The sequence below is a fragment of the Lepus europaeus genome, chromosome 14 (assembly GCF_033115175.1).
Source record: "Lepus europaeus isolate LE1 chromosome 14, mLepTim1.pri, whole genome shotgun sequence".
Classification (NCBI taxonomy): domain Eukaryota; kingdom Metazoa; phylum Chordata; class Mammalia; order Lagomorpha; family Leporidae; genus Lepus; species Lepus europaeus.
In genome coordinates this window covers 92,218,260-92,242,200 of record NC_084840.1, presented here as the reverse complement: position 1 = coordinate 92,242,200, position 23,941 = coordinate 92,218,260, and the positions used below count along the sequence as shown (strand labels likewise).

At 43.4% G+C, this 23,941-nt stretch overlaps 1 protein-coding gene across 3 annotated transcripts in view; it reads left to right on the top strand.

Moving 5' to 3' along the window:
* ARHGAP12 (Rho GTPase activating protein 12) overlaps window positions 1-23,941 on the top strand; it is a 128,831-nt gene that overhangs the window by 92,154 nt on the left and 12,736 nt on the right. For 2 of the 3 annotated variants that reach the window (XM_062211136.1, XM_062211133.1), the window contains 5 exons: window positions 5,368-5,493; window positions 8,218-8,292; window positions 11,385-11,446; window positions 14,564-14,645; window positions 20,535-20,636. In XM_062211136.1, the coding sequence (XP_062067120.1) occupies window positions 5,368-5,493; window positions 8,218-8,292; window positions 11,385-11,446; window positions 14,564-14,645; window positions 20,535-20,636 (447 nt within the window). The remainder of the gene's footprint in view (window positions 1-5,367; window positions 5,494-8,217; window positions 8,293-11,384; window positions 11,447-14,563; window positions 14,646-20,534; window positions 20,637-23,941) is intronic. The other variant, XM_062211134.1, reaches the window with a different exon arrangement.

The window sequence follows — 23,941 nt, the reverse complement described above, 5'->3', positions numbered from 1 at the left end:
CGTCAGCCTTCATGTGTACATACAGCAAAGATCTCATCAGGAACGAAAATAAAGTCAAGACATTTTCAGAATGAAAGGAAGACTTTTATCACTGGCAGTCTTGCTCTCAAAGAATTGCTGTGGGGGTTTGCCTTTCAAACTGAAGGGAAATGATGACTGAAGAAAACCGGGAATGTCAAGGCTGACTGCTGGGAGACTTCTCTGGAACAGTATTTGACAGATTCCTGGCACTTCTGTGAAGTAGTACTGTTAGGTAGAGTTGGCGTCTAACTCATCCTTAAGTGGCGAGAAGGAGGAAAGGGATGCAACTGTTGGGAAGGTTTCTGTATTCCACTTGAGACAGTAACATGTTGACACTAGCAAACTGTGCTAAATTGAATTCCTGTATTAGAATCCTTAGAGCAAGCACCAGAAAACTTAACAGGAGTGACTCAGTTAAACTATAGATACATGAAAATGTAATGGGAAAACTTGCTCAAGTAGCCCCCAGGGAGGCGGGACAGAAGAAACAGGAGTGACAGCAGAAGAGAAAACAGAAGAGAATGAAACAGTAGACTTGGGGCCGGTGTGGGGTGCAGTGGGTTCAGCGTTACCTCTGACATCAGCATCCCATAACAGAGCACTGGTTTGAGACCCGGCCACTCTGTTTCAGTCCACTCTCTGCTGGTGCCCCTGGAAGTCAGCAGATGATGGCCCCAGCTGTTGGGCCACTGTCACCTCTGTGGGAGACCCAGATGAGGCTCCTGCTTCCTGGCTTGTCTTGGCTCAGCCCTGGCTGTCATAGGCATTTAGGGAATGAGTCATCCGATGGAAACTTCTTTGACTCTCTGTCTCTGGTACTCTGCCTTTCAAATAAATCTTAAAAAAAAAAAATCACACTTAAATTTTAACATGTACATTGTTACATTAAATATAACTGGTCTGAACATACCTGTTAAAAGATTTTCAGAATGCTTAAAAAAAACCGTGACCCAGGGATGTACTTCCATAAGAGAATCACTTCAGGCGCCGGTGCCGTGGCTCACTTGGTTAATCCTCTGCCTGCAGTGCCGGCATCCCATATGGGCACCGAGTTCCAGTCCTGGTTGCTCCTCCTCCAGTCCAGCTCTCTGCTGTGGCCTGGAAGGCAGTGGAGGATGGCCCAAGTCCTTGGGCTCCTGTACCCGCATGGGAGACCAGGAAGAAGCAACTGGCTCCTGGCTTCAGATTGTCACAGCACCTGCCGTAGCGGCCATTTAGGGGGTGAACCAACAGAAGGAAGACCTTTCTCTCTGTCTCTGTCTCTCTCTCTCTCTCTATAAACTCTACCTGTCAAATAAATTTAAAAAAAAAATCACTTCAAATGTACTGAGACATCATGTTAAATGTTCTCTGTCATTTAGTCTATATTATCTCCTGTTTCATGGAGAGTACAGAGATTTCCTATCAGAGTTAGAAGCTAGACTAAAACTTGGTTTAAAATTTTTGAAATTGTTAGAGAAGAGGGAAGGGGAGGGGTTGTAAGGTAGAGAGAGAGACAGAGAGAGCTCTTCTACTTGTTTACTCCCCAGAGGCTTGCAATGAATAGGACTGGATTGGGGTTGGAGCCAGGACCCAGGAACTCAATCCGGGACGCCTGCATGGGTGGTGTATCCCAACTACCTGAGCCATCACCTGTTGCCCCTCAAGTAGACTGGAACTTTTTAAATCACTACTTCTATTCAACAAGTAAATAAATGTGAGAAAGAAATAATACAATTGAAAAGGAAAAGATATAATTATTCTTTTGATTATTAGAAAATCCAAGAGAATTTACAGACTTAAAGCTGATGAGAGTTCCGAGTTGCTAGATACAAAGTGAACATTAAAAACCAACCATTTCTCTAGTAAAAAGTCAGTCTGAAAATATGGTAGAAATAGGCCGGCGCCGTGGCTCAATAGGCTAATCCTCCGCCTGTGGTGTCGGCACACTGGGTTCTAGTCCCAGTTGGGGTGCCAGATTCTGTCCTGGTTGCTCCTCTTCCAGTCCAGCTCTCTGCTGTGGCTCAGAAGGCAGTGGAGGATGGCCCAAGTGCTTGGGCCCTGCACCCACGTGGGAGACCAGGAGGAGGCACCTGGCTCCTGGCTTAGGATCGGCACAGTGTGCTGACCGTGGTGACCGTTTTGAGGGTGAACCAACGGAAAAAGGAAGACCTTTCTCTCTTTCTCTCTCACTCACTGTCTACTCTGCCTGTCAAAATAAAGAAAGAGAGAGAGAGAAAGAGAGAGAGAGAGAGAGAGAGAGAGAAAGAAAGAAAGAAAGAAAGAAAGAAAGAAAGAAAGAAAGAAAGAAAAAAAAAGTCAAAACTAGGGCCCCTAGCACCCACATGGGAAACCTGGATGGAGTTTAGGTACCTGGTTTCAGCCTGGCCCAGCCCTTGTGTGGCCATTTGGGGAGTGAATCACCAAATGGAAGATTTGTCTCTTTGCCCCTCTCTTTGTCACTCTGCCTTTCAGACACACAAATAAATATTAAAATAAAAAAAAACGTTTAATGGTTTCAGTGGTTAAGACACCACGGAGTGGCCTGCAACCCATATAATAGTACCTGATTCAGATCCAGCTCTGCTTCCGGTTCCATCCTAGAGGGCAGCAGTGTTGGGAGACCAACATGGGAGACAAGGGTTAAGTTCTGGGCTCCTGGCTTTGGCCTGGCTCAGGCCTGTTGGTTGCAAGAATTTAAGGAGTGAATCAGTAGATGGAAAATCGCTGCCTCTTTGCTTTTGAAATAAATTAAAAAAATGAATAAAGCAGTGAGACAGCATTTCACCCTTCAGATGAATCTTTTAAACCATATAAGGGTACTTTAAGTCTTCGTGCAAGAATGGAATTAAAAGTTGAGTTTTGTGCAAAAAGAAATTGAAATCCAGGCATACATTTTTCATAGGCTTTTTTTTTTTTCTTTGACAGGCAGAGTGGACAGTGAGAGAGAGAGAGACAAAGGTCTTCCTTTGCCGTTGTTTCACCCTCCAATGGCTGCTGCCGCTGGCGCGCTGTGACCGGTGCACCGCACTGATCCGAAGGCAGGAGCCAGGTGCTTCTCCTGGTCTCCCTTGGGGTTCAGGGCCCAAGCACTTGGGCCATCCTCCACTGCACTCCCTGGCCACAGCAGAGAGCTGGCCTGGAAGAGGGGCAACCGGGACAGAATCCGGCGCCCCGACCGGGACTAGAACCTGGTGTTTTGGCGCCGCTAGGCGGAGGATTAGCCTATTGAGCCACGGCGCCGGCCCCCATAGGCTTTTTGAAACTCCCGTATCTGCATGGATTTCAAAGTCCTTTTGTACCCAAAGAAATTTCTTTTAATTTATTTTCCACGAATCTTGTGAATTCCCCTCTCAGTGTCGTATGCGTACATTTTTGTATTTTCTGTGTACACGCCCATGTGTAAGATTGACAGTGCCAAATGTCGATGGATGTGGGGCAGTGCAAAGCTTCGTCTTCTGCTGGAAGGAGTATAGATTAGTGCTGCTACCTTTGGATGTCTGTTTATAGCAAAATGGCTAATGGTAGTGTTTCCATATAATGTACTATTTTAGAGAAGAAACAAATGAATGAGCTAGGGCTGCTTAGTACCAGCCAACATAGATACTTTCAAAAATGAGGCTGTATGAGTTAAAAAAAAAAAAAAAAGCAAGTTGAAAATGATGCATGTGGCGTAGCTAGTAAAGCCGCCACCTGCAGTGCTGGCGTCCTTTATGGGCACCAGTTCAAGTCCCGGCTGCTCCATTTCTGATCCAGCTCTCTACTATGGCCTGAGAAAGCAGTAGAAGATGGCCCAAGTCCTTGGGCCCCTGCACCTGTGTAGGAGACCTGGAGGAAGCTCCTGGTTCCTGGCTTTGGATCAGCGCAGCATGGGCCATTGTGGCCAACTGGGGAGTGAACCAGTGGATGGAAAACCTTTTTCTCTCTCTCTGCCTCTCCTTCTCTTTGTGTAACTCTGACTTTCAAATAAATAAATATCTTTTTTAAAAAAAAGATGCATGTGCTAATTTATTTATACAAAATTTAAAAACCCATAAAACAGTATGTTCATTGATACATAAGTGTGTACTGAAGTGTAAAAAATGTGTGTGGGTAAATACCACATTTATTTTGTAGCACAGCTGGAGAGAGAGGGAGGAGGGAGGGAAATGGGATCTGGAAGTTGTTTCAGGGGGCATCTGATGTGTCTGAAATATTTTTTTTCTTTTTTTTTTTTTTTAAAGTTTTATTTATTTGAAAGGCAGAGTTAGAGAGAACTTCTGTCCTGTGGTTCACACCACAAATGGCCATAACGGCTAGGACTGGGGCAGTCCAAAGCCAGGAGCCAGGAGCTTGTTCCAGGTCTCCTATGAGGGTGCAGAGGACCAAGGACTTGGGCTATTTTCTACTGCTTCCCCTGACCATTAACAGGGAACTGGATAGGAAGTGAAGCAGCCAGGACTTGAACCAGCGCCATATGGGGTGCCAGTGTTTCAGACTGCAGCTTAACCTAGTGTGCCACAATGCCAGCCCAAAGTTTGCTGGTCTTTTAAGCATGGGGAAATGGGTAAGAAGTGTAATTTGAAAAGAAGAGTGAGTCCATTAAAAAGAATACTGGTTTTCGTTTGTCATTTTGCCCGTATAAGACAATGTAGCTCTTAAGGTTTTGGATATCTCATGTGCATTTTCTTGTTTCTCCTTGTCATTGCAAACATTTGCATGATTTAATAACGCCTGAAAACCTGCTCTTCGTTTTGCAGAAATTTCTTCTGTGCACAACCTGTTCTTTGTACACAACTGATATATTCAGGGGTGGCCTTTAGAACTAGTCCCACTTCAGAAGAACAAATCCTCGTCTGGCTTTTGAGTGAAAACAAAGACAAAATTCTTAGCCAGGAAAAACAGTCCTTAAATATGAAATCCCTGTTGTGTACATAAGCATTATTTTTAAAATCCAAGCCTGAAATTAAATTCATATGGATTTTAGAAGTAGAAGCAACCTTAGAAGTGCATTTATGCAAGGAGCTCATTTTAGAAACTGTGATAGCTCGTAGTTCCTGAGAGCCTGTCAGGGCAGGTTTATACTTTGGTCTTTTGGGTGACTCAGGGAATGAGTTCGTATTTCTGTTACACGTGTGTTACACCTGAAGCAGCTTAGGGAGGGTAAACATTTACCAGACATAGCTCGATCTGGCCAACACCAAATCTGCAGTCTTCTCGCTTGTGCCACGGCGCTGGTGAGAGATGAGAAGAGGAGTCTAGAATATTCACAGTGGGGTTGCGGGGTGAACTTTGCTTAATAGCCACATATCTTTGGAGTCAGCATGCTTAAACTCCACTGTTGTTTTTTTTTTCTGTTGTTTATGAAGTGTATTTTGTTCTCTCTAGTATAATGCATCATCCCAGCAGCAAAGAGAAATAATTAAAAGCAGGAGCCTGGACAGGCGGCTGCAGGAACCAATAGTGCTGACAAAGTGGAGACACAGCACCATTGTACTGGACACCAATGACAAGGTAGGACTCCTAGGGAGGAGAATTTTGGCCAGTTTTGTGCATTACATTTCATGGTGAATTGTTCCCATCTGTACTAACATCTTACTTTAGATAGCATTCCTATTGTTAGGTATGATTCTTTGCTCAAACATTTGTTTTGAACCAGTGTAAGCATTTGATGTACACATGTGATGACACGTGGTTGTATTATTTGTGCTCTCTGTGTTTCGTGTAAAGATGTTCTGCTATTGAATATAGAGGGCATGTCAAAGCAGCAGCATTCTGTAGTCTGTGCTTAATTACTGAAGACAGGCTTGAAAATACTTTAGCATTGAGGTTCACCCCTGTGGGTAAGATTCCTAGAGATTTTTAATAGAAAAATTTGTTCAACTCCAAGTAAGATTACAGTTCAGGATCTATAGAAAGTGCCTAAATACAGTATGAACATACTTCAAAAAGTTTGTATAAAATCGAGTTAAATCAGTTTGGGTGCAGAAAATTTTTATGAGATCCATGCATAATTTTTCCATAATGGATGTTTTCCATGAACTTTTTGAATGCTCTTCATATACTAATGTAGACTAAAAGCATTGAACCAACCCCACGGTTTCTTTGTGCTGGATCAAATAGGATGATGATATTGGTGATATATTCTTAAAATTTCTTACTCCTTTTTTTATCACTTTCGGGCTTTATTTTCCATCTGTTGTTTAAAGTCATATGCATGAAATTCTTAGTACCATTTCCTCATTCACGTGATTGCCGCAGAGTGGTGAGAATATGGTTTTCTTGAGATCGGAGCTTAGGTTGTTTTCAGTAGAAATATCTCCCCTCTCCCTACATTACCCTAATAAGGTGAATCCCTAGGGAATTGCTTCAGCAACTGGACATTTCTATTTTTTATAATCTATCATATACCTTCTTAAGACAAGGCAGTCTCTGAGGTTATACAAAAGGGACTATCCCAGAACAAACTACCCAAGATGCGGTAAGGGGTGAAGTGTGTATAACACAGAATCTAGTCAAAGAAGGCTAATACTGTAAACAAGTGTTGTTAAATATGACAGAGATCCTGTTTCATTTGGCAGGTAACCTTGGTGGGGGTAGGGGGAGTATCTGTGTGTGTCTGCTTATGTTTGGTTTTTACTGAAACTGCTCTTTTTAGTTTTATAAAGATATATATGCATATACATTTATGATAAATGTGTAAGTATAAAGTTATTTGTTTACAGTAGTTATATTTGTTATGCATTATTACTCCATTTGTTGTTATTTCTGTAAGATTGATCTTGCTATGAAAAATAAATCACAATTACCATTCATTTGATACAAAGTTCTCAGAAGAAATTAAGTGAGGCTCAGCTGGGATTAGACATTAATTTCTTCTTGTAAGGATATTTTTTGATAAGATTTTAATATGTTCTCCATTAATACTGTTTGCCTTAGAAGTTTGGTTTGAAAGCTCCCTCTTGGCAGGGTTTGCCTGTAATCTCTCACTGTTCTCTGGGTTTAGAAATTGTATTGGAGGTAACCCTGAAGGCTTTCTTCCAAGTGGATGACTGTTGAGTTCATGGTTTTTGCATTATTACAAAAAAATAATTTCCAGGTTTACTGAAATACCTTCTCCACTTTTCATAAGCATAGAAAACTAGAGTGACAGAGATGTAAAGTTAGATGCACAAAGGGATTGTTTGATAGGAAAATCAATAGGTAGTGACAGGATTTTTCTAATTCCCTTTTTCTGAAATTAGTCGAAGGATCTAAGTGGATGGAGAAAATTTAAATCAAGCTAGGCATTTTCCACCAAACGCTTTTTTTAGGTTTATCTGCCTGCGTAGCCCTATAAATGTCTGTAGTGGAATTATATACTGTGTGTCAGTACTGACACAGCAGCGGCTTCAAGCTCACTGTTGGTTTGCTCCGATGTTATTCTTAGAGGCTTACTCATAAAAGCCTTTTTTTTTTTTTTTTTTTTTTTGGTGAAGCATGAATCTTTGCATTTTAGGTTTCTTCCTTACATGTTACAATCTTGCTTGTCTGAGATGTTGGTGATGCTGGCCCTGCTCAGTGCCTCCTGCAGGGGTGGTGTCACCATCCCAAGGCTAAGGAGGCGTGTCCAGTTATCTCCACTGTAAAATGTTCATTTCTTTGAAATTAATAAAAACCTTCCAATGAATACTTAAAAAAAAAAAAAGAAAATCTTTCTTATTTCTATTCAGTGGAAAGTTAGCTATACATTAACTGAATCATTAATAGCAGTTTAATTTGGTTTCTCCTGTAGCTGTTGAGTAAAATGAAATCCTCCTCCTGGCAGTTTCCAAGTCATTCCCGTGACCGTCTCCTGTCTGGTGCTGGGGACGCCTCCCTGCTGTCCCGAGAGCACGCTGGTGCAGTGACCACTGTGTATTCTCTCCCAGTGGCGGATTTTGCATATTTTGGGTGTAGTTAATTGAAGCTAGTACGGCAACGTGATCTTAAGGCAACGTGCACCCTTGCTTCTGAACAATTCTGTATGCGTTATTTAGCAGTAATTGCTTTAAAATTTACCACATTTTCCTAAACTCTTTACAACATCTGTAGTTTTAAAGTCAGCACTGCATTCATTTTGGAGCCGAAGATAGAAGGAGAGTACTAAGAAAACATTCTCCTTCGGCTAGCTTGTTGACGCTCTCCTACTGTGAGTAGAGTGAGGAATGAAGTCGCATATCAAATAGAGTAACCGTGTTCATTACTTATTTCTTGTAGGAATCTACAACTGCCTCCAAACCCTGCTTTCCTGAAAGTGACTCCTCTCCCTCTTCACCAAAGCTCCAAGACACAGTTAGTGTGGTGGGCGCTGGTGGGCTGGCCCCGGCCTTCCCTCAGTCCTTCGCAGGGAGTTCCCTTTCTCCAAGGACAGTGGCTAGGGGTTCCTGCTGTTACATTTCACTGGTCTTAAATCACAGTTAGGTTGAAATCAAGAATCAGATTTTATGGATTTTAAAGACCCGCTTTGTGCCAGATCATGATTAACGTCTGTACCATATTTTTAAGTGATGAATTTATATTTGCCTTTTAAAACTAAACGTAAGGATTCCCAGAAAAGACTTTGCCCTTGTCCTCAGGCCAGCCGTCCAGAGGTAAGCAGCTCTCCCCTGCTTTCTGGGGAGCACAGACTGCCTCCTTGTCCTGCGCGGTCTGTCCCTGCACCACTGACTTTTCTGCAGACCCCGTGGTTGCTCCGATGGTCTCGCTTGGCTGTGTGTGAGTGCACAGCCGGTCTTCCCCTCGGTGGCCTCGCGTGTCTTTTAAAATGAAGCACCATCCTATGGGGGATCGGGCATGGTGGAGGGACTCAGAAGTGAGGAGCACGCAGGGACCGACTGGGGCAGTGGTCGCCACGGGAAGGGCAGTGGGAGCCGGGCAACCTCGTCCACCAGGGTGCTCAGGCGGGGCGGTTTGTTCCGCCGTCTCCCCTCTTAGCCATTACATCCAGCTTCTGTCAGTTTTGCATTCTCAATCTCTCTGCAGAGTGGTGCCTCCTCTCTCCCCCATCCCTTCCCTGGGCCCAGCCTCCCTCCTTTCGTAGGGTAGTGGTTAGAAGAGGACTCTGGTTGGCTCCCTGTCCTGCTGCTCTTGCTCTCTTCAGTCTTTCTTGCTGCTTCTGCAACTCAAAGCCTAACTCCCAGAGGCCACTGAAAGCCCTCGGCTGCGTGCGCTCTCCTCCGCTCCTGGGCCTGGGTGCTGTTTGTTATTTTCCCTCCTACTCTTCCTGTCCAGCCAGGGTCTGCTTCCTGGTTCCCTCCATCTCTGCTCCCCTTCTTTGTCTCCCACAAAGAGTTAGCTGTACCTTTCTCACAGCACTGAGCACATTGTATGGTAGTTGATTTTTATATTTTTATACATTTTGGATGTGGCAAATGTTGTTCTTAGTTTCCGTTCAGGTTAGAATGCTTCGTACTTAGAGCATCAATATGTGGGTCTTGATCCTTTCCTTGAACCAGGCATCCATGTGCACAATTCTGTACTGGTTTCAGGTCATCCATCGACTCAGATAAGAATCCAGGTTAGACTCTCGCTCACCCTTAGGCATGGGCCATCTGTCACTGCTACTGGCCCATCCATTGTTCTCACCAGCTTCATGCCTGGATTTCCTCCTACTTCTGATTTTTTTGTTTCACACACAGTTCCAGCGGGGGTACTTTCTATGGCTTAATTCCCACTTCCCTGCCCCTGCAGTTCTGGTGCTCATTAGCTCATGTAGCCAGTGCCCATCCATCCAGAGTCCTGTGCTTAGGTCGTTCCCGATGCATCGAAAAGTTTCTGACTTTTCCCTTGTTTCTGATGGGGCTGGGGGACAGTAAGTTGAAAATGTTCTTATTCCACATCTTGTGCATCCTTAGAATTGTGTAATTGATGTCCTTGTTGAGAGGCCACAGAGTTCTTAAGTTAAATGGTAAACTTGCATATCTAAGTTATGTCTTATGAAAAAATTACTGTAGGACTTTATGTGGGTTATTCCCCAAGTTCTCAGTATGCCAGAAATGTCAGTCAGCTTGACAATTTTTCAGCTTTGTTTATAGATGTGTAAGTTTTTATCAGATCAAGCAAAACTTCATATGTTATCTTTAAGGCATTATAGAGAAAATTACTCATTACATTTTATGTCTTGTACAGAAAATACATTTTCTAATTAAAGTACATAGAGAAAATGTAGATGGGGAATCCATTAAATAGTCAGGAACAAATGCTGAGCTGGGAGTGTTTTCCTCTGAGAGTGAGTGTGTGTGTTTCCACTGAATTAAAATTAACCATTGTCTCATATACTAATGTACAGTGATTATACTAACATTGATAATTGATGTGGGCACCAACTCATTTTGTTTAAGTTCTTTTGAATGTAGGAAGGAAAAGCAGTGAGAAAAATACTTCTTTATTTCCATTTGGAAGAATTTTAAAATAACATTAATTTTAATGGATTTTGCCTATAGTGTTTGCTGATAAAGCTTGTATCATTATTTTTTGACATCAGCTGCCTAATAAGTCTAGTTTTATCCAGAGCCTAACTCACCATCTGATAGTACAGTTAATGAAGCACCTGTTGAGTTTTTATGCCATATTAAAGCCAGTACTGCACATAATAACAGTTACTTCTGATTAATTTATTATCACAGTCTCTGCATTTGTTCTCCCTAGGTTTTTTTTTTTTTTTTAAAGATTTATTTTATATATTTGATAGACAGAGTTACAGAGATAGCTAGAGATAAAGAGAGAGGTCTTCCATCCACTAGTTCACTCCCCAGATGGCTGCAATGGCCAGAGCTGCGCTGATCCAAAGGCAGGAGCCAGGAGCTTCTTCCAGGTCTCCCACGTGGGTACAGGGGCCCAAGTACTTGGGCCATCTTCTATTGCTTTCCCAGGCCATAACAGAGAGCTGGATTGGAAGAGGAGCAGCCAGCACTAGAACCAGCACCCATATGAGATGCTGGCACTGCGGGCGGTGGCTTTACCCGCTACACCACAGCACCGGCCCCTCCCTAGTTATTTTTATATTCAGAGTGGGTTAGTATGTTGAATAGTTTTCAGATTATGTAGTTACAACAAAGTAAATAATTCCTTTTTTTCTGGTATTTTTCACATAAATAATTTCTCTGATATTGACTTGTTCTTGTGGAAATCTAATTTGGTAGCGTAGCGAAGTACCTGATAGTGCTGTACCTGAAGGAGAGGAAGACTATAAGGTCACTGAATAACGCTTTCTGGAAGCACGAGGAAACTTCCACTTGTGCCGTGGTACTAAGCATGTCACAGGCTCACTAATCTTCCCACGAGCTAATTGTTAGACTTCCCGGCCGTTTCGCTCAGTCCTGGGTTAGAGCTTAGACTGCACTGTCTACATGCGTGACACATAAACAGTATTACTCTGTTCCTAGGGCCAAGAGAAATACGGATTGTTAAATGTGACAAAAATAACTGAAAATGGGAAAAAAGTTCGGTAAGTACACAGACTCTTTAACGCTCTGATGTGATTCATCTGACTGAAATATGTGAAAAATTACAGATGTATTCTAGTAGAAAGGATTGAGAGTTTCAGAATTTCTAATCAGTTACTTTCTAACGTACTAGTGTAAGTAAGTGTGTCATGAATTGTATGAACATTTTCCTTTGTCTTCACCTGTTTCTTAAGTAATATTAACTTCAGAGGTGATCAAGCAACAGATTCTGGGAAGCCTTAACTTAATATTAAATTCCTGTTATTATTTTCAGTAAGCAGTCAATGCACATGGTAAAAAGCAGGGTGCACTAAGTAGTGGCTGAAGTCAGTTAGCCGGCCATCGGGTCCCTCCCCAGTCACAGCCAGGGTTGTTGCATCCCGTGAGTTTAGTGCCTTCCTCCAGAGACAGGATGTACTCCTACGCATGTGTGCGTAGATGGATCTGTGAGACAGTCTTTTCAGTCTGTCTTGGAGATGGCTCCATTGCATTGCATGTGGAGCTGCCACAATGAATTATCTGCTGCACAGTTGCATGTTATATGACTGTACTATAGTTTATGTAGCTGTTATTTATTTGTAAGTATGTAACGAGGCCCACTGGTAGAACATTTAGCATGTTTACAATGTTTACTACTACAAACAGTATTGCACTTAGCATCTTGGGCTAGTGCATTTTGCAAATATGTTACTGTGCTTGTAGAATCAGTGTTGCAAAAGCAGAGTTGCTAGACCTTTGGCCAGGTCATTTTGGTGGAGTGCTACAAATTGTGCTCCAACATGTTGAATCCCTCCTTGCCCCCATAGCAGAGCATAGTTCCATAGCTTTTCCCAGTTCAGCATGTTGTCAAATTCTTTGATCTTTCCCAAGAGATTGGGTCCAAGGAGTTGGGCCATCTTCTGCTGCTTTCCCAGGCACAATAAGCTGGAGCTGGATTGGAAGTAGGGCAGCTGGGACTGGAACCGGCGCCCATATGGAATGCCAGCACTATAGGCGGTAGCTTTACCTGCTATGCCACAGCGCCAGCACCTTGAATGAATCTTTACCCATCCATAATTTTATAGTATCTTGTAGGTCATTTGGAACTACTGGTTCACTGAGTTTGCTCAGTTTTCATATGGGTACACATTTTATTTCATACTACCAAAGAATCACACATTGGTGATACCAGAAAGGTCACTGATGTCATTAAGTGTTGAGGAGTCGTCAAACAGTGGCAGATGAGAAATGTTTAGAACTTCTACTTTTAGGGGCTGGAGTTGTGGCATGGTGGGTGAGGCCATCGCCTGTGGCACCAGCATCTTATGTGGGTGCTGGTTTGAGTCCCGGCTACTCCACTTCTGATCCAGCTCTCTGCTAATGGCCTGAGAACAGTATTGGATGGTCCAAGCGCTTGAGTTCCTGCACCCACGTTGGGGACCAGTCTGAGGTTCTTGGTTCCTCGCTTTGGCCTGGTTCAGCCCTGGCTGTTGTTCTACTTTGTGTTTGAAAGCCTTAAAGTTTTTCATTGTGGTGAAAGACATATACTTTTTTTTTTAGATTTTTTTTTTTTATTTGAGAGGCAGAGTTACAGGCAGAGAGGGAGAAACAGAGGGAGAGGTCTTCCATCTGCTGGTTCCCTCCCCAAATGGCTGTGATGGCTGGAGATAGGCTGATCTGAAACTAGGAACCAGGAGCTTCTTCCAGATCTCCCAAGTGGGTGCAGGGGCCCAAACACTTGGGCCATCTTCCACTGCTTTCCTAGGCCATCAGCAGGGAGCTGGATTGAAAGTGGAGCAGCCGCGACTTGAACCAGCACTTAATATGGGATGTTGGTGCTGCAGGCAGAGGCTCAACCTACCATGCCTCAGCACTGGCCCGTTTTACTCCTCTTAATCCATGAAGTTCAAGTAGACATAAAGAGTGGTAAAATTAATAAAGTACACCTACTTGATAGGTTTTAAATTCTAACATTTTGAAGACAGAAGATAAACTTGTGTGTCTGTAGGCTTTTCACAAAACCAGCCACATGTTTGGCTATAAGGAAAGCCGTGATACTTTCCTATAGTAGATGGATTTGGCATTCATTTTAACCTCCTAACAACTGAGTTCCCCTATTTTCCTGTCTGCAAACATTGATCCATACCTGCTGTTTGAAAAGTGTTTTGGTAGGCCTGAGATGATTAAAATAACACACTGTTTCTGCTTTCAAGTAACTTTACAACTTCAAAGGGAAAGAAACATTTAGGCAAACAACTCTAATGTAGAATAAAAGACAATGAAGGGGAAAACTGGGTAGAATCTGGCCAGGGAATGACAATTGTCAGCTTTTAAAGTGTTCAATAGGAACGCTGATGATGACATACTCCGTATGAGTCTCCCTGTGTATCTGGAGATGAGTCAGTCAGTGTTAAAGGGATGTATTTTAGAGCTTTGTATTACAGCCAACTCTGAACTTTGGTTACTTCTGAAGAATGGATTGACGGAGAAGAAAGGGGGCCTTTTCATTTTTTTCCTAACACATTTCTGTCTTCAGAATTTTTATGTGTTGCTTTGGTGAATTTAGGAAGACTTTTTTTCCCTCTGAATCTCAGACTAGCTAAAGTAACCTGGATGGCCAGTCAGTGTGCATGTTATTTTAGACTTCAAAGCATCAGTATCTACTGCTGGCCTAGAGCTGCTCTGTTTAGCAGAAGGGAGATAGCAAAGAAAGAAGGAACAGTCTGTATTTGTGAGGAATTAGGAGAGTTGAGGAAAGCATGTTTGTCCAATTTCCAATTGTGAATAAGAATTCTTGCCAAGTATGGTGTTCCACTTGTGTGACTTTCAAAGAAGTTAGTGGGCATGACCACAGGGTGCTGGATTAGCTCCATGTGAACCTAATTAGGGGATTGTTCATAGTTTTTGGATAACTTGTACCCCCATCTGACTCCATTTGCTTTGAGGTCTTTGAGATCAGGTTGGGGCTGCAAATGACTGCGTTCCATCAGCATCAAATTCCCGATAAAAATGATTATTCGAATGTCAGTAATTCCTGTAAACTGTAGATGGCAGCGATAGTAGTTAAGTAGGTTTTGATTTTTAAATGGTTGGAAGAACTGGACAAGTAGAGCTGTAATTGGTCATCTTTATCATTACAGAAAGAACTGGTTATCTTCGTGGGCAGTGTTGCAGGGGTCATCTTTGCTTTTTACCAAAACTCAAGGAAGTAGCACAAGTTGGGTGAGTATCTCTTTTCTTTGGAGGCTTTAAATTATGTGGACGGTATTCAGGTATACCCGAATTTGCAGAGTAATTTCCAAAATTCTTCTAGTTATAGTTAATGTGCGAATAAAATCGATGAAGGTTTTTTTTTTTTTTTTTTTTTTAGTTAAAGGTGTCTGTTGACTAATAAGAAAGAAGACTCATTGGAAAAGTTTAGTTTGTTGTATTAAAATCAACAGGTTCTGCTTTAGCTGTTGAACTGAACTGTGGGCTTGCTTCTTGGGCATTAGAGAACAAATTTCATTTCTTGAATCATTTTCAGGATTGGAAAGCTTTCCTGTGGCTGAGCCTCTGGTGTTTCAGGTAGTAGTCAGAGAATAGGCAGTCGCAGGGCGAGCCTGCCCGAATTGTGCTCTGACCCAGGGTTCGGGACCTGAGTCAGCAAGTTATAGAAGAGAAAGATTTCACAAGATTTCTGCGTTCTTTCTATCATTGCTCCTCAGTCTATTTGTAATAAAAACGTAGGCAGTTAGAACGTGTGGCATCCGGTCACTAGTGTTTCTTGTACACTCAGTGTGCCTCAGGTGCAGTGTGCCCCTCATCCTCTGCCACAGCTGACAACAAGAGGTCCAGACATTCAGGAACTCCTGCTCAGCTGCAGAGCTGGGTTAAAAAGTTGCTATTTTGGCCCTGAGTCTGTGCTCTGGGTATTTCTTAAAAGTTTCAGTAATTGAGTTTGAAATGTCAATGTGCAGATAACTTTTAAAGTAAAATTACTTTTTACAAAAGATTTATTGGGGCCAGCTCTGTGGCATAGCAGGTAAAACTGCCCCCTGCAGTGCCGGCATCCCATATGGGCGCTGGTTCAAGTCCCAGCTGCTCCACTTCTGATCCAGCTCTCTGCTATGGCCGGGGAAAGCAGTGGAGGATGGCCCAAGTCCTTGGGCCCCTGGGAGACCTAGAGGAAGCTCCTGGCTCCTGACTTTAGATCAGTGCAGCTCTGGCTGTTGTGGCCATTTGGGGAGTGAACCAGCAGATGGAACACATCTCTCTCTCTGGCTCTGCCTCTCTGTAACTCTGACCTTCAAATAAATAAATAAATTAGAGTTACAGAGAGAGGGGGAGACAAAGAGAAAGAGAGAGCTCTTTCACCTGCTGGTTCACTCCCTAGGTAGCTGGAATGGCCAGGGCTGGGCTAAACTGATTCCAGGAGCCAGGAGCTTCTCCCAGGACTCCCACATGGGTAGTAGGGGCCCAAGGAATGGGCCACCTTCCCCTGCTTTCCCAGGCTATAAACAGGGAGTTGGATTGGAGGTACAGCAGCCAAGAATTGAACTGGCACCCATGTGGGATGCCAACATTGCAGGTGGTGGCTTTACCCTCTACACTACAACACCATCTCCAAAAAAAGAAGAAGAAAATTATTCGAAACAAATTTGGTCTGCTTCCTATCTTACTTTAATGAACATTTTTTTTAGAATGACTGAGTTTCTTTAAAAGTAGAGTAGAACCTGCAGATCCTCTGTTTAATGAAAGAGAAGTCCACTTTAAAATCGGAGCAGATTTTGGTCCTCCGTATTTGTCGTGCCTGCACCGCTGTCCTGAACCGCAGTGCCAGCAGAGTGGAGGTCCTCGCCGCTCTCACAGGCCGCCTCAAAACCCCCAGGGACTGAGCACAAATGTGGCCGTTCCAGTGCCTTGCCTCCCTCACTGTGCTTCGCTCTCTGATCAGCCAGTACAGTAAAAGTGGCCCATCTTGTGCTTTCATATTAAGCGACTGAAGTGTTGGCTTGCCCTGCCTTGAAGTAGGACGATAGCTGTGTCTTTCCCCGTCCCCTCGGAGGGAAAGCGTGTGGTGCGTCCGTGCTACCGCAGTGCTAGAGGCCTGTGTAATCAGTTCTGTGTTCATGTGGCTCAACCTGCATTTGAAATTGAGAAGATGAATGAAAGGAAAGCAATGGAGAATAATAATACTTGTTTGTAAGTAAGAAAAAAATAGCCGCAGAAGGTTGTCTAATGAATATTTGTTAATTACTGAACCTGAAGAAAATGAAAACTGCCCTTTAAATTTAAAGATGTTAGTTGTTACCCCACACACAATCACGATGGCAGAATGGCTGCATCTTATTTAGAGCTTCCACTCTAGGCGACCTTAGGTAATTCAGAACTCGGAATTAAAACCGACGCTGACTGTGTGTGATACATTTCTGTTTGTCAGCTAGAATTCTGTTACTGTGTGACCATGGGGCAGTAGTGGAAACAGAGTTTAAAAATTCTGAGTTACCCAGTTTTGAAATTGTAGGATTTTCATGAATTTTTAATTTTAGGAATTCACTATTTGAATTTTTGCCTTTAAATGAGATTTTATTAGTATTGTTACTAATATTATTTCAAATAGGCATAATTAAATAAAACACAGCCACACAATGTTTTATGGTCTTCAATAAAGACAAAATAAGATTTGAGATAAGGTGAAATGCTTGGTTTTACAGTCAGTTCTTAATTTTTATTTTATGACTAATTTTAAAATATCAGACTATGCACTATCTTGCTTTCCCCATTTCCACACATTAACAGAATAAAAACCAATTGAAATGGCCTTAAGAAAAGCAAATAACATTACTTAAATAAGAAGTATGGAGTTTGCTAAAATATACAAGGTTCTCCTTAGTTCTGGAATTAAGATTGTTAAAAAGGGATTTAAGGGAATTCTAGTTCTGAGTCTGCTCAGTCAGGGGCGGATGTTCTGCAGATGAGCTGTGTCCTGTTTCCACAGCGGGATTGCACCTCACCTGCTGATGCCCCTCTGAGGCTGAGCGGCCAGGCCTAGCGCTCCGCAGTCGCTGTAGAGAGTGTCCTCAAGTCTCCCCAGGAAGGCGCTCTGGGGAAGCTCATCTCTGGCACACAGCGTTTCCCTTTGGTGTAGGAAGAGATCACTTTCCCTTCAGATGAGTTCGGATGGTTTTGTGAAGGGACCATATTAGGGGAGAAGTACAGGTTTTTAGAACCCGTTAGGTTCATGGGACAGCAACCAGGAGGTCCACGTGAAGTTGGTGCACGTCTTCCACTCAGCCCTGGATGGCCCGCCGAGCAGGCACCCCACTACTCGCAGTTCTGTTCTCCGCCTTGCATGTAGCTGGTGGCAGAGCGTTGGCAGCTAACGTCGAGTAAATGAGCTCCCCGAATGCTGCATGGCGTTCCCCTCCGGATGAGAAGTGCAGTGGGTGCTGGGGGAGCCTGAGACCGAGGGAGCCTTTCCTTCCGTATGATGAATACCTGCAGTTTTGTTCTAGAAACTCTAGTCGCTGCACTCCCGTAACAGTAGCAGAAACTTAGAAGTTTGGTTCCTCGCCTCCTGTCACCTCAGAAGTGTAAATGTTCGTTCAGTGGAGGAAAAAGCCTGCTGTGTTCTGAGCATTGTGTTCTGCAGAAGTTATGTATTGTAACAGGGAAGACTGACCAGGGAGCCGCTCTGATTATCCAGTATTTCAAAATTCACCCCACAAATACTGGTGGCGGTGCGTTCTTGAGAGGCCCGGTAGTTCTTCGTTGTGGGAGAGTTTCTAACACGTGACTGACACCCCCACCGCGGGTGGTGACAACTGAAAATGTCTCCAGATGTTACCAAGTGTCCCCTGGAAGGCACACTACGTGGCAGGGCCATTCCAGAGAGATGAGAAGGCATGGCAGAGGCAGGGCCCCACAGGGCCCCAGGAGGAAGGAGGCCCAGGGGTGTGAGCAGCGAGTGAACAGCATGGCAGAGGGCCGGGTGCAGCCCCTTTATGCCTGAGTCTCCTGTCATCAACGTGGGCTTACAAGTAAAACGTGAATTTATATAATTACAAAGTCAGAAAATACCCCGAGATAAATTCCAAGGCCTTTGAAAAGCGTCTGGAAGTCCAGCTGCGCTCGCCTGGTCTGTCTGCTATGGAAGAGGATTTTTGTCCTATGTGGGTCCGTGATGCTTTTCTGTTGTGCCTCATTTTCTCATTGTGCACTGTTGTGACATCATCATTTTCTTCCCTTTTCCCATCAAGTCATTCTGCCAGCCGGGCTCCATCTCTGAGCTCTTGCTTTCGCTGCTTTCTTCTTGGAAAAATTCTGTCAGTCGTCGGCCTGCTGTCACATATGTCAAGTGTGCTCCTGTGTCGGCTGTCACTGTATGTGTTCTTGTTGCATGCCTCTTGCCACAGTAATTCCATTTTCTGTGCCATGAATACATGGGTGGGTGGTGACTACAGTCAGGAAAAATGGGGCTGAGTTTGGGAAATGTTGCCAGCTATCTTGACCACATTTTTCTGTCATTTCAAATTAGGTCATATATTCACATTTAGTGGCTATATCTTACGTGACTGGTTATTTGTGTCTTAGCTAATAGCTAATCACCTATAGCAGATATAATGGCAACAAGTTAAATAATTGATTTTCATCATTTTGTTAAATGTGTGTTTAAGTTTTATAACTTTCAGACTGGATCATTCCTGTTCAAGAAGTTATTTGTGCCTGTGTATAGCTCCATTGTTATTTAAATGTCTTTTGAATGACAGAAGATACTTAAGAAAACTAAAGTACAGCCAAATTTTTACAGTGATTTCTAAGAAAATATTCCAGCGGTAAATTCCGTAAATTATCCTAAATGTTGCATTGATTCCTCTAATAAATTCCGTATCATTCTTTAATGTAGTTTTGTTTTGTTGTAACAAATACATCATATAAGTCCACACTGCTAACAGGTGAAAACAGACCATTTCTGAAACATAAAGCTGACACTGCAAATAGGGCATGAGTTATCACGAGGTTGGTGGGTAAGATCCACTTCCTGTGACAAGTGTAACAGAACTGGAAAATATTTGAGCAATGAAATTTGCTGTATCATATACAGGAAATGCTCTTCACCCATCTCTGTGACTTTGAGATTACAATCCAGCAGCGCCTGGGGAATTCAAAACCTCCAGCCCTCTCAGTCGCTGAAGGATGTGCTCTCTGTTCTTAGTGAGCTGACTTCAGAGATTGAAGTTAGGGACGGCAAGATGCAGAGCCAGTGTATGTTTCGCATGATTTTTTTTCTGTTTGCTCACCGTTTCCTTACCTAGCTCTAACAAAATACAGTCGAGTTCTGTTTTCCCTCAGCCCTCATGGTCAGCTGTCTTCCCATCCCTTTCACAGCTGCTCACTGAGCTGCTGAGGCTTCGTAGCATCTGACTGTGGTTATCATTTCCAGCTGAGCTGAGTAAAAGACGATGGAGCTTTAGAGTTTGCTTTTCCCCACAAGTTATTGTTAGTTGTTGACAGCGTAAATAATCGATAAGGAAATAACTCTTCGAAGCACGCAATCAGGTTAGAAAAGGCTTCTAAGTGGAAAATTCACTCGGTAGCTGCCTGAGATGATTTATCTCGGATGTAATAGCACCTTGCCTTTTTGGACATGTCGTTTTACAGTAGTGCTATGTAGTTTAGGCTAAATTCCAGGAAAATTGAACTGCAAAGCCTGCGTGTACATATGTTTGTAGATTTGCAAATATAGTGTTACCAAGTTTCCCTGTCTGGGCTTTGTTCCAATTTATGACCTGCTTGCATAGAAGGGCCTGTTCACATATAGCCTCACAGTTTGGGATATTTCACCCTCGTGTGGGTGAAAAGGATTTCAGCATGGCTTTATTTTCTAAACTTCATTATGATGGAATTTGAGCCATTTTATTTCGTTTTCTATGTAATGCATATTCATATCTTCTAAACGTTTTTCGTGTTTAAAGTAGGAGTTATTTTATATAGGAAGAAAAGACCGAAATAACTGTAACCTGTTTGATTTATCATTAACGAAAATAAAATGAGCCTTACATGTTTTTGAATTTACCCACATGCTGCATGAATATCACATAAAACTTTTCCTCTTTCTCTACCATGAAGTTTGGGAGTAATCAGTCCAAACCGGAGTTCACAGTGGACCTCAAGGGAGCGACGATTGAGATGGCTTCGAAGGATAAATCCAGCAAAAAGAATGTGCTGGAGGTAATGAATCTTCTTCTAAGGATCATGTTCTTAACTGTGGCAATTGGATACACTATTTTAGAGTTAGTTTTAGAAATAGTCTTTCATTGTGAATAGTTAAGGGGGAAGTGATAAGATCAAAGCTTCATAATTTCAGGGGGAAAAAGGGTGATGTAAAACTCAGCAAATTACTGAAACTCAAGACTAGATACTCCAAGCCTTTCTCCCCGACAGATCCTTTCCTCGGCAAGAATAGAAAGGTGTGTTTCCATTTACCTACCAAATTCAGTTTTTTTTAAGGTTTTTATTTATTTATTTATTTATTTATTTTTATTTGAGAGGTAGAATTACAGACAATGAGAGGGAGAGAAAGAGAGGTCTTCCTTCCATGGGTTCACTCCCCAGGTGGCTGCAATGGCTGGAGCAGTGCCGATCAAAGCCAGGAGTCAGGTGCTTCTTCCCAGTCTCCCATGCAGGTGCAGGGCCCAAGCATTTGGGCCATCTTCTGCTTTCCCAGGCCACAGCAGAGAGCTGGATGGGAAGAGGAGCAGCCGGGACTAGAACTGGCGCCCATATGGGGTGCATGCGCTGCAGGCAGAGGATTAAACTACTGTGCCATGGCGCCGGCCCCCCAAATTCAATATTAAAAAAGTAAATTGAGGAGGATTTTGATAATTGGAAGACTATACATATATGGAGGTGCTATGACCCTAAAACTGATCTTAAAGGAATAATCTCAGGGCAGATATTTGCTCAACCGTTAAGACAACACTTGGAATGCCATATCCCATGTCGAGTGCCTAGGTTGAGTTCTGGCTGCTCTGTTTCCCATTCAGCTTCCCACTTATGCACATCCTGGGAGGCAGCAGGTGATGGCTCCAGTACTTGGGTGTTGCAGGTATTTGAGGAGTGGGCTAGCAGTGTGTGTGTGTGTGTGTGTGTGTGATATCTGTCTTTCAAATAGAATGATTAAGAGATTTTTGAGGTAGAAGCCTCTGCATTTTGTCCTTCTGAATCCTCCACAGTAGTATCAGTTATTTATGGCTGCAAAACAGACCATTCCAAGGCTTGATGGTGTAACAAAAGAACCATTCTGTTTGCTCGATTCGACCTGGCCTGAGCTGGGTGATTCTTAGGATCTCACTTGGGAGCATTCCTGAGGCTTAACTAGAGCTGCATGGCATTGGTGCCTGCCAGGCCAGGCCTCTTTCTCTGTAAGATCTCTGTTTTCTCCAGGGGGCTACCTCACGCTTCCTCCTGTGGAAGGGTCTGGTCCCAGGCAGGCCAAGTAGAAGCCACAAGGCGTCTCGAGGCCTGGATGTGGGAGTCCCACCTCACTCCCAGTGTATTCTGATAATTCACACCTCTCAGAAGGCTAGCCAAGTACTCAGGGTTGTGGGGGACTAGCGTTCGCCATTGCAGAGGGTGTGTCTTCAGTGCTGGGAGGAAGTTCTGAGACTGGCTCTGCAAACCATCTTCTAGATCCTCACTTCCTTTCTCGGCCTCACGTCACAGGGCTTTCTCCAGGCAGATTGGCTTACTGCTGTCTCCCAAGCAGAGCCCAGGTGTTCCTGTCTGTGTGGTGTTTTACTGTTTTTATTCAGTGTTGAGTACCAACCCAATGCCAGTCTCTGCCTCTCAGTTGTTACCTGTCTTCAAGACCCACGACAGACATCACCGTGACAGCGATACTACTTCTTTATTTTAAACATTTTTTTAAGATTTATTTATTTAATTGAGAGAGAGTTACAGACAGAGAGGGAGGTCTTCCATCCACTGGTTCACTCCCCAGATGGCTGCAATGGCCAGAGCTGCGCCAATCCGAAGCCAGGAGCCTGGAGCTTCTGGGTCTCCCATGTGGGTACAGGGCCCCAAGCTCTTGGACCATCTTCCACTGCTTTCCTAGGCCATACCAGGGAGCTGGATCAGAAGTGGAGCAGCGAGGACCTGAACCGGCACCCATGTGGGATGCCAGCACTGCAGGTGGAGGCTTAGCCTGCTCCGCCACAGCACTGGCCTCCCTACTTTATAATACCTTGGAAATAATGGTTCTGTTAGTTGTCATCCTTTGGGAATCAGTCCCCCTACTAGACGATTTAGGTGGTTTTTTGGTTTTCCTCCACCAGAATATCTCAACAGGGGTTGACCGGATGGAGCAGCTCTCTAGTGAGATGCATGAAAGGGCTCACCCTTTCCTGATATGTGCTGCCGAAGCGAGCACGGGCTCAGCCTTTCCTGAATTAGCCGTGCGGTGCTGAGGTGACGCCACAGTGGGAAGGCTTTCACGGCCAGATAAACTTGGGAAATAATATATTTTCTATTCTCATCTTAGAGAAATCACAGAGCATCCTAGAATGTCAGAAGGCCCAGGAGGTCTTGAAGGATGGACTCTTGTTAAGACTTTCTTCAATCCAGTATTTTCCAAATTAATACTATATAGTTTTTTAAAAATACATTTTTGGGGAATACCATTTCATATTTGGGGAACTCCAACAGTACTTCAAAAAGTTTGTGGAAAAGTAGAATTAGAAGGTATCTATTAGGTGCAAAGATTTTTTTTTGAAATACACATTTGCCACAGATCTTTTGAAGACCCTTTGGATGTTTGAGGAATGCATCCCTGAGAATGTTGTCTGGAAAATATTGCCACATGCTGCTCTGAGGAAAAAGTGATCGGTTGTCAACCAGAAAATCAGAGGGGTGCTGGGCTGGACACCGTGGTACAGTGGGTTAGGCTCTGGCTGGGATGCGTCCCATCCTGGAGTGTCTGTCTGGTTCAAGTGCTGGCTCTGCTGATTCTGATCCAGCTCTCTGCTGATACTATGGGAGGCAGCAGATCCTGGCCCCAGTACCTGGGTTCTTGCCACCCATGCGGGAGACCTCAGTGGAGTTCCTGGATCCTGGTTTCTGCATGGGCCACCCCTGGCCATTGTACACATCTGGGGAGTGAACTAGAGGATGGGAGATCGGTCTTTCCCTCCCCCCACCTCCCTCCCTTCCTCCCTCTCTGTCTCTCTCTGTCTCTTCCTATTTGTCCCCCTGCCTGTCAAATAAATAAATAAATAAATAAATCTTTTTTTTTTTATTTAAAGAATACTTTACACTACCTTTCTCAGTCAAGTGTAAAAAGCTTCAAACCACAGCGATTACACATAAATTATTATTGACTTCATAATAGAATAATACATAGTACCGTGGTTTGAGACTTTGGTATTATCTCTGCGCCAAGGGGTGATATTTATTGTCTGTGCTCTTTTTACTAAGCCATAGTATTTGCTTATTAAGTAGGAAATTTTAAAATTTGAGCCCTTTGTGTATTCTTTTCT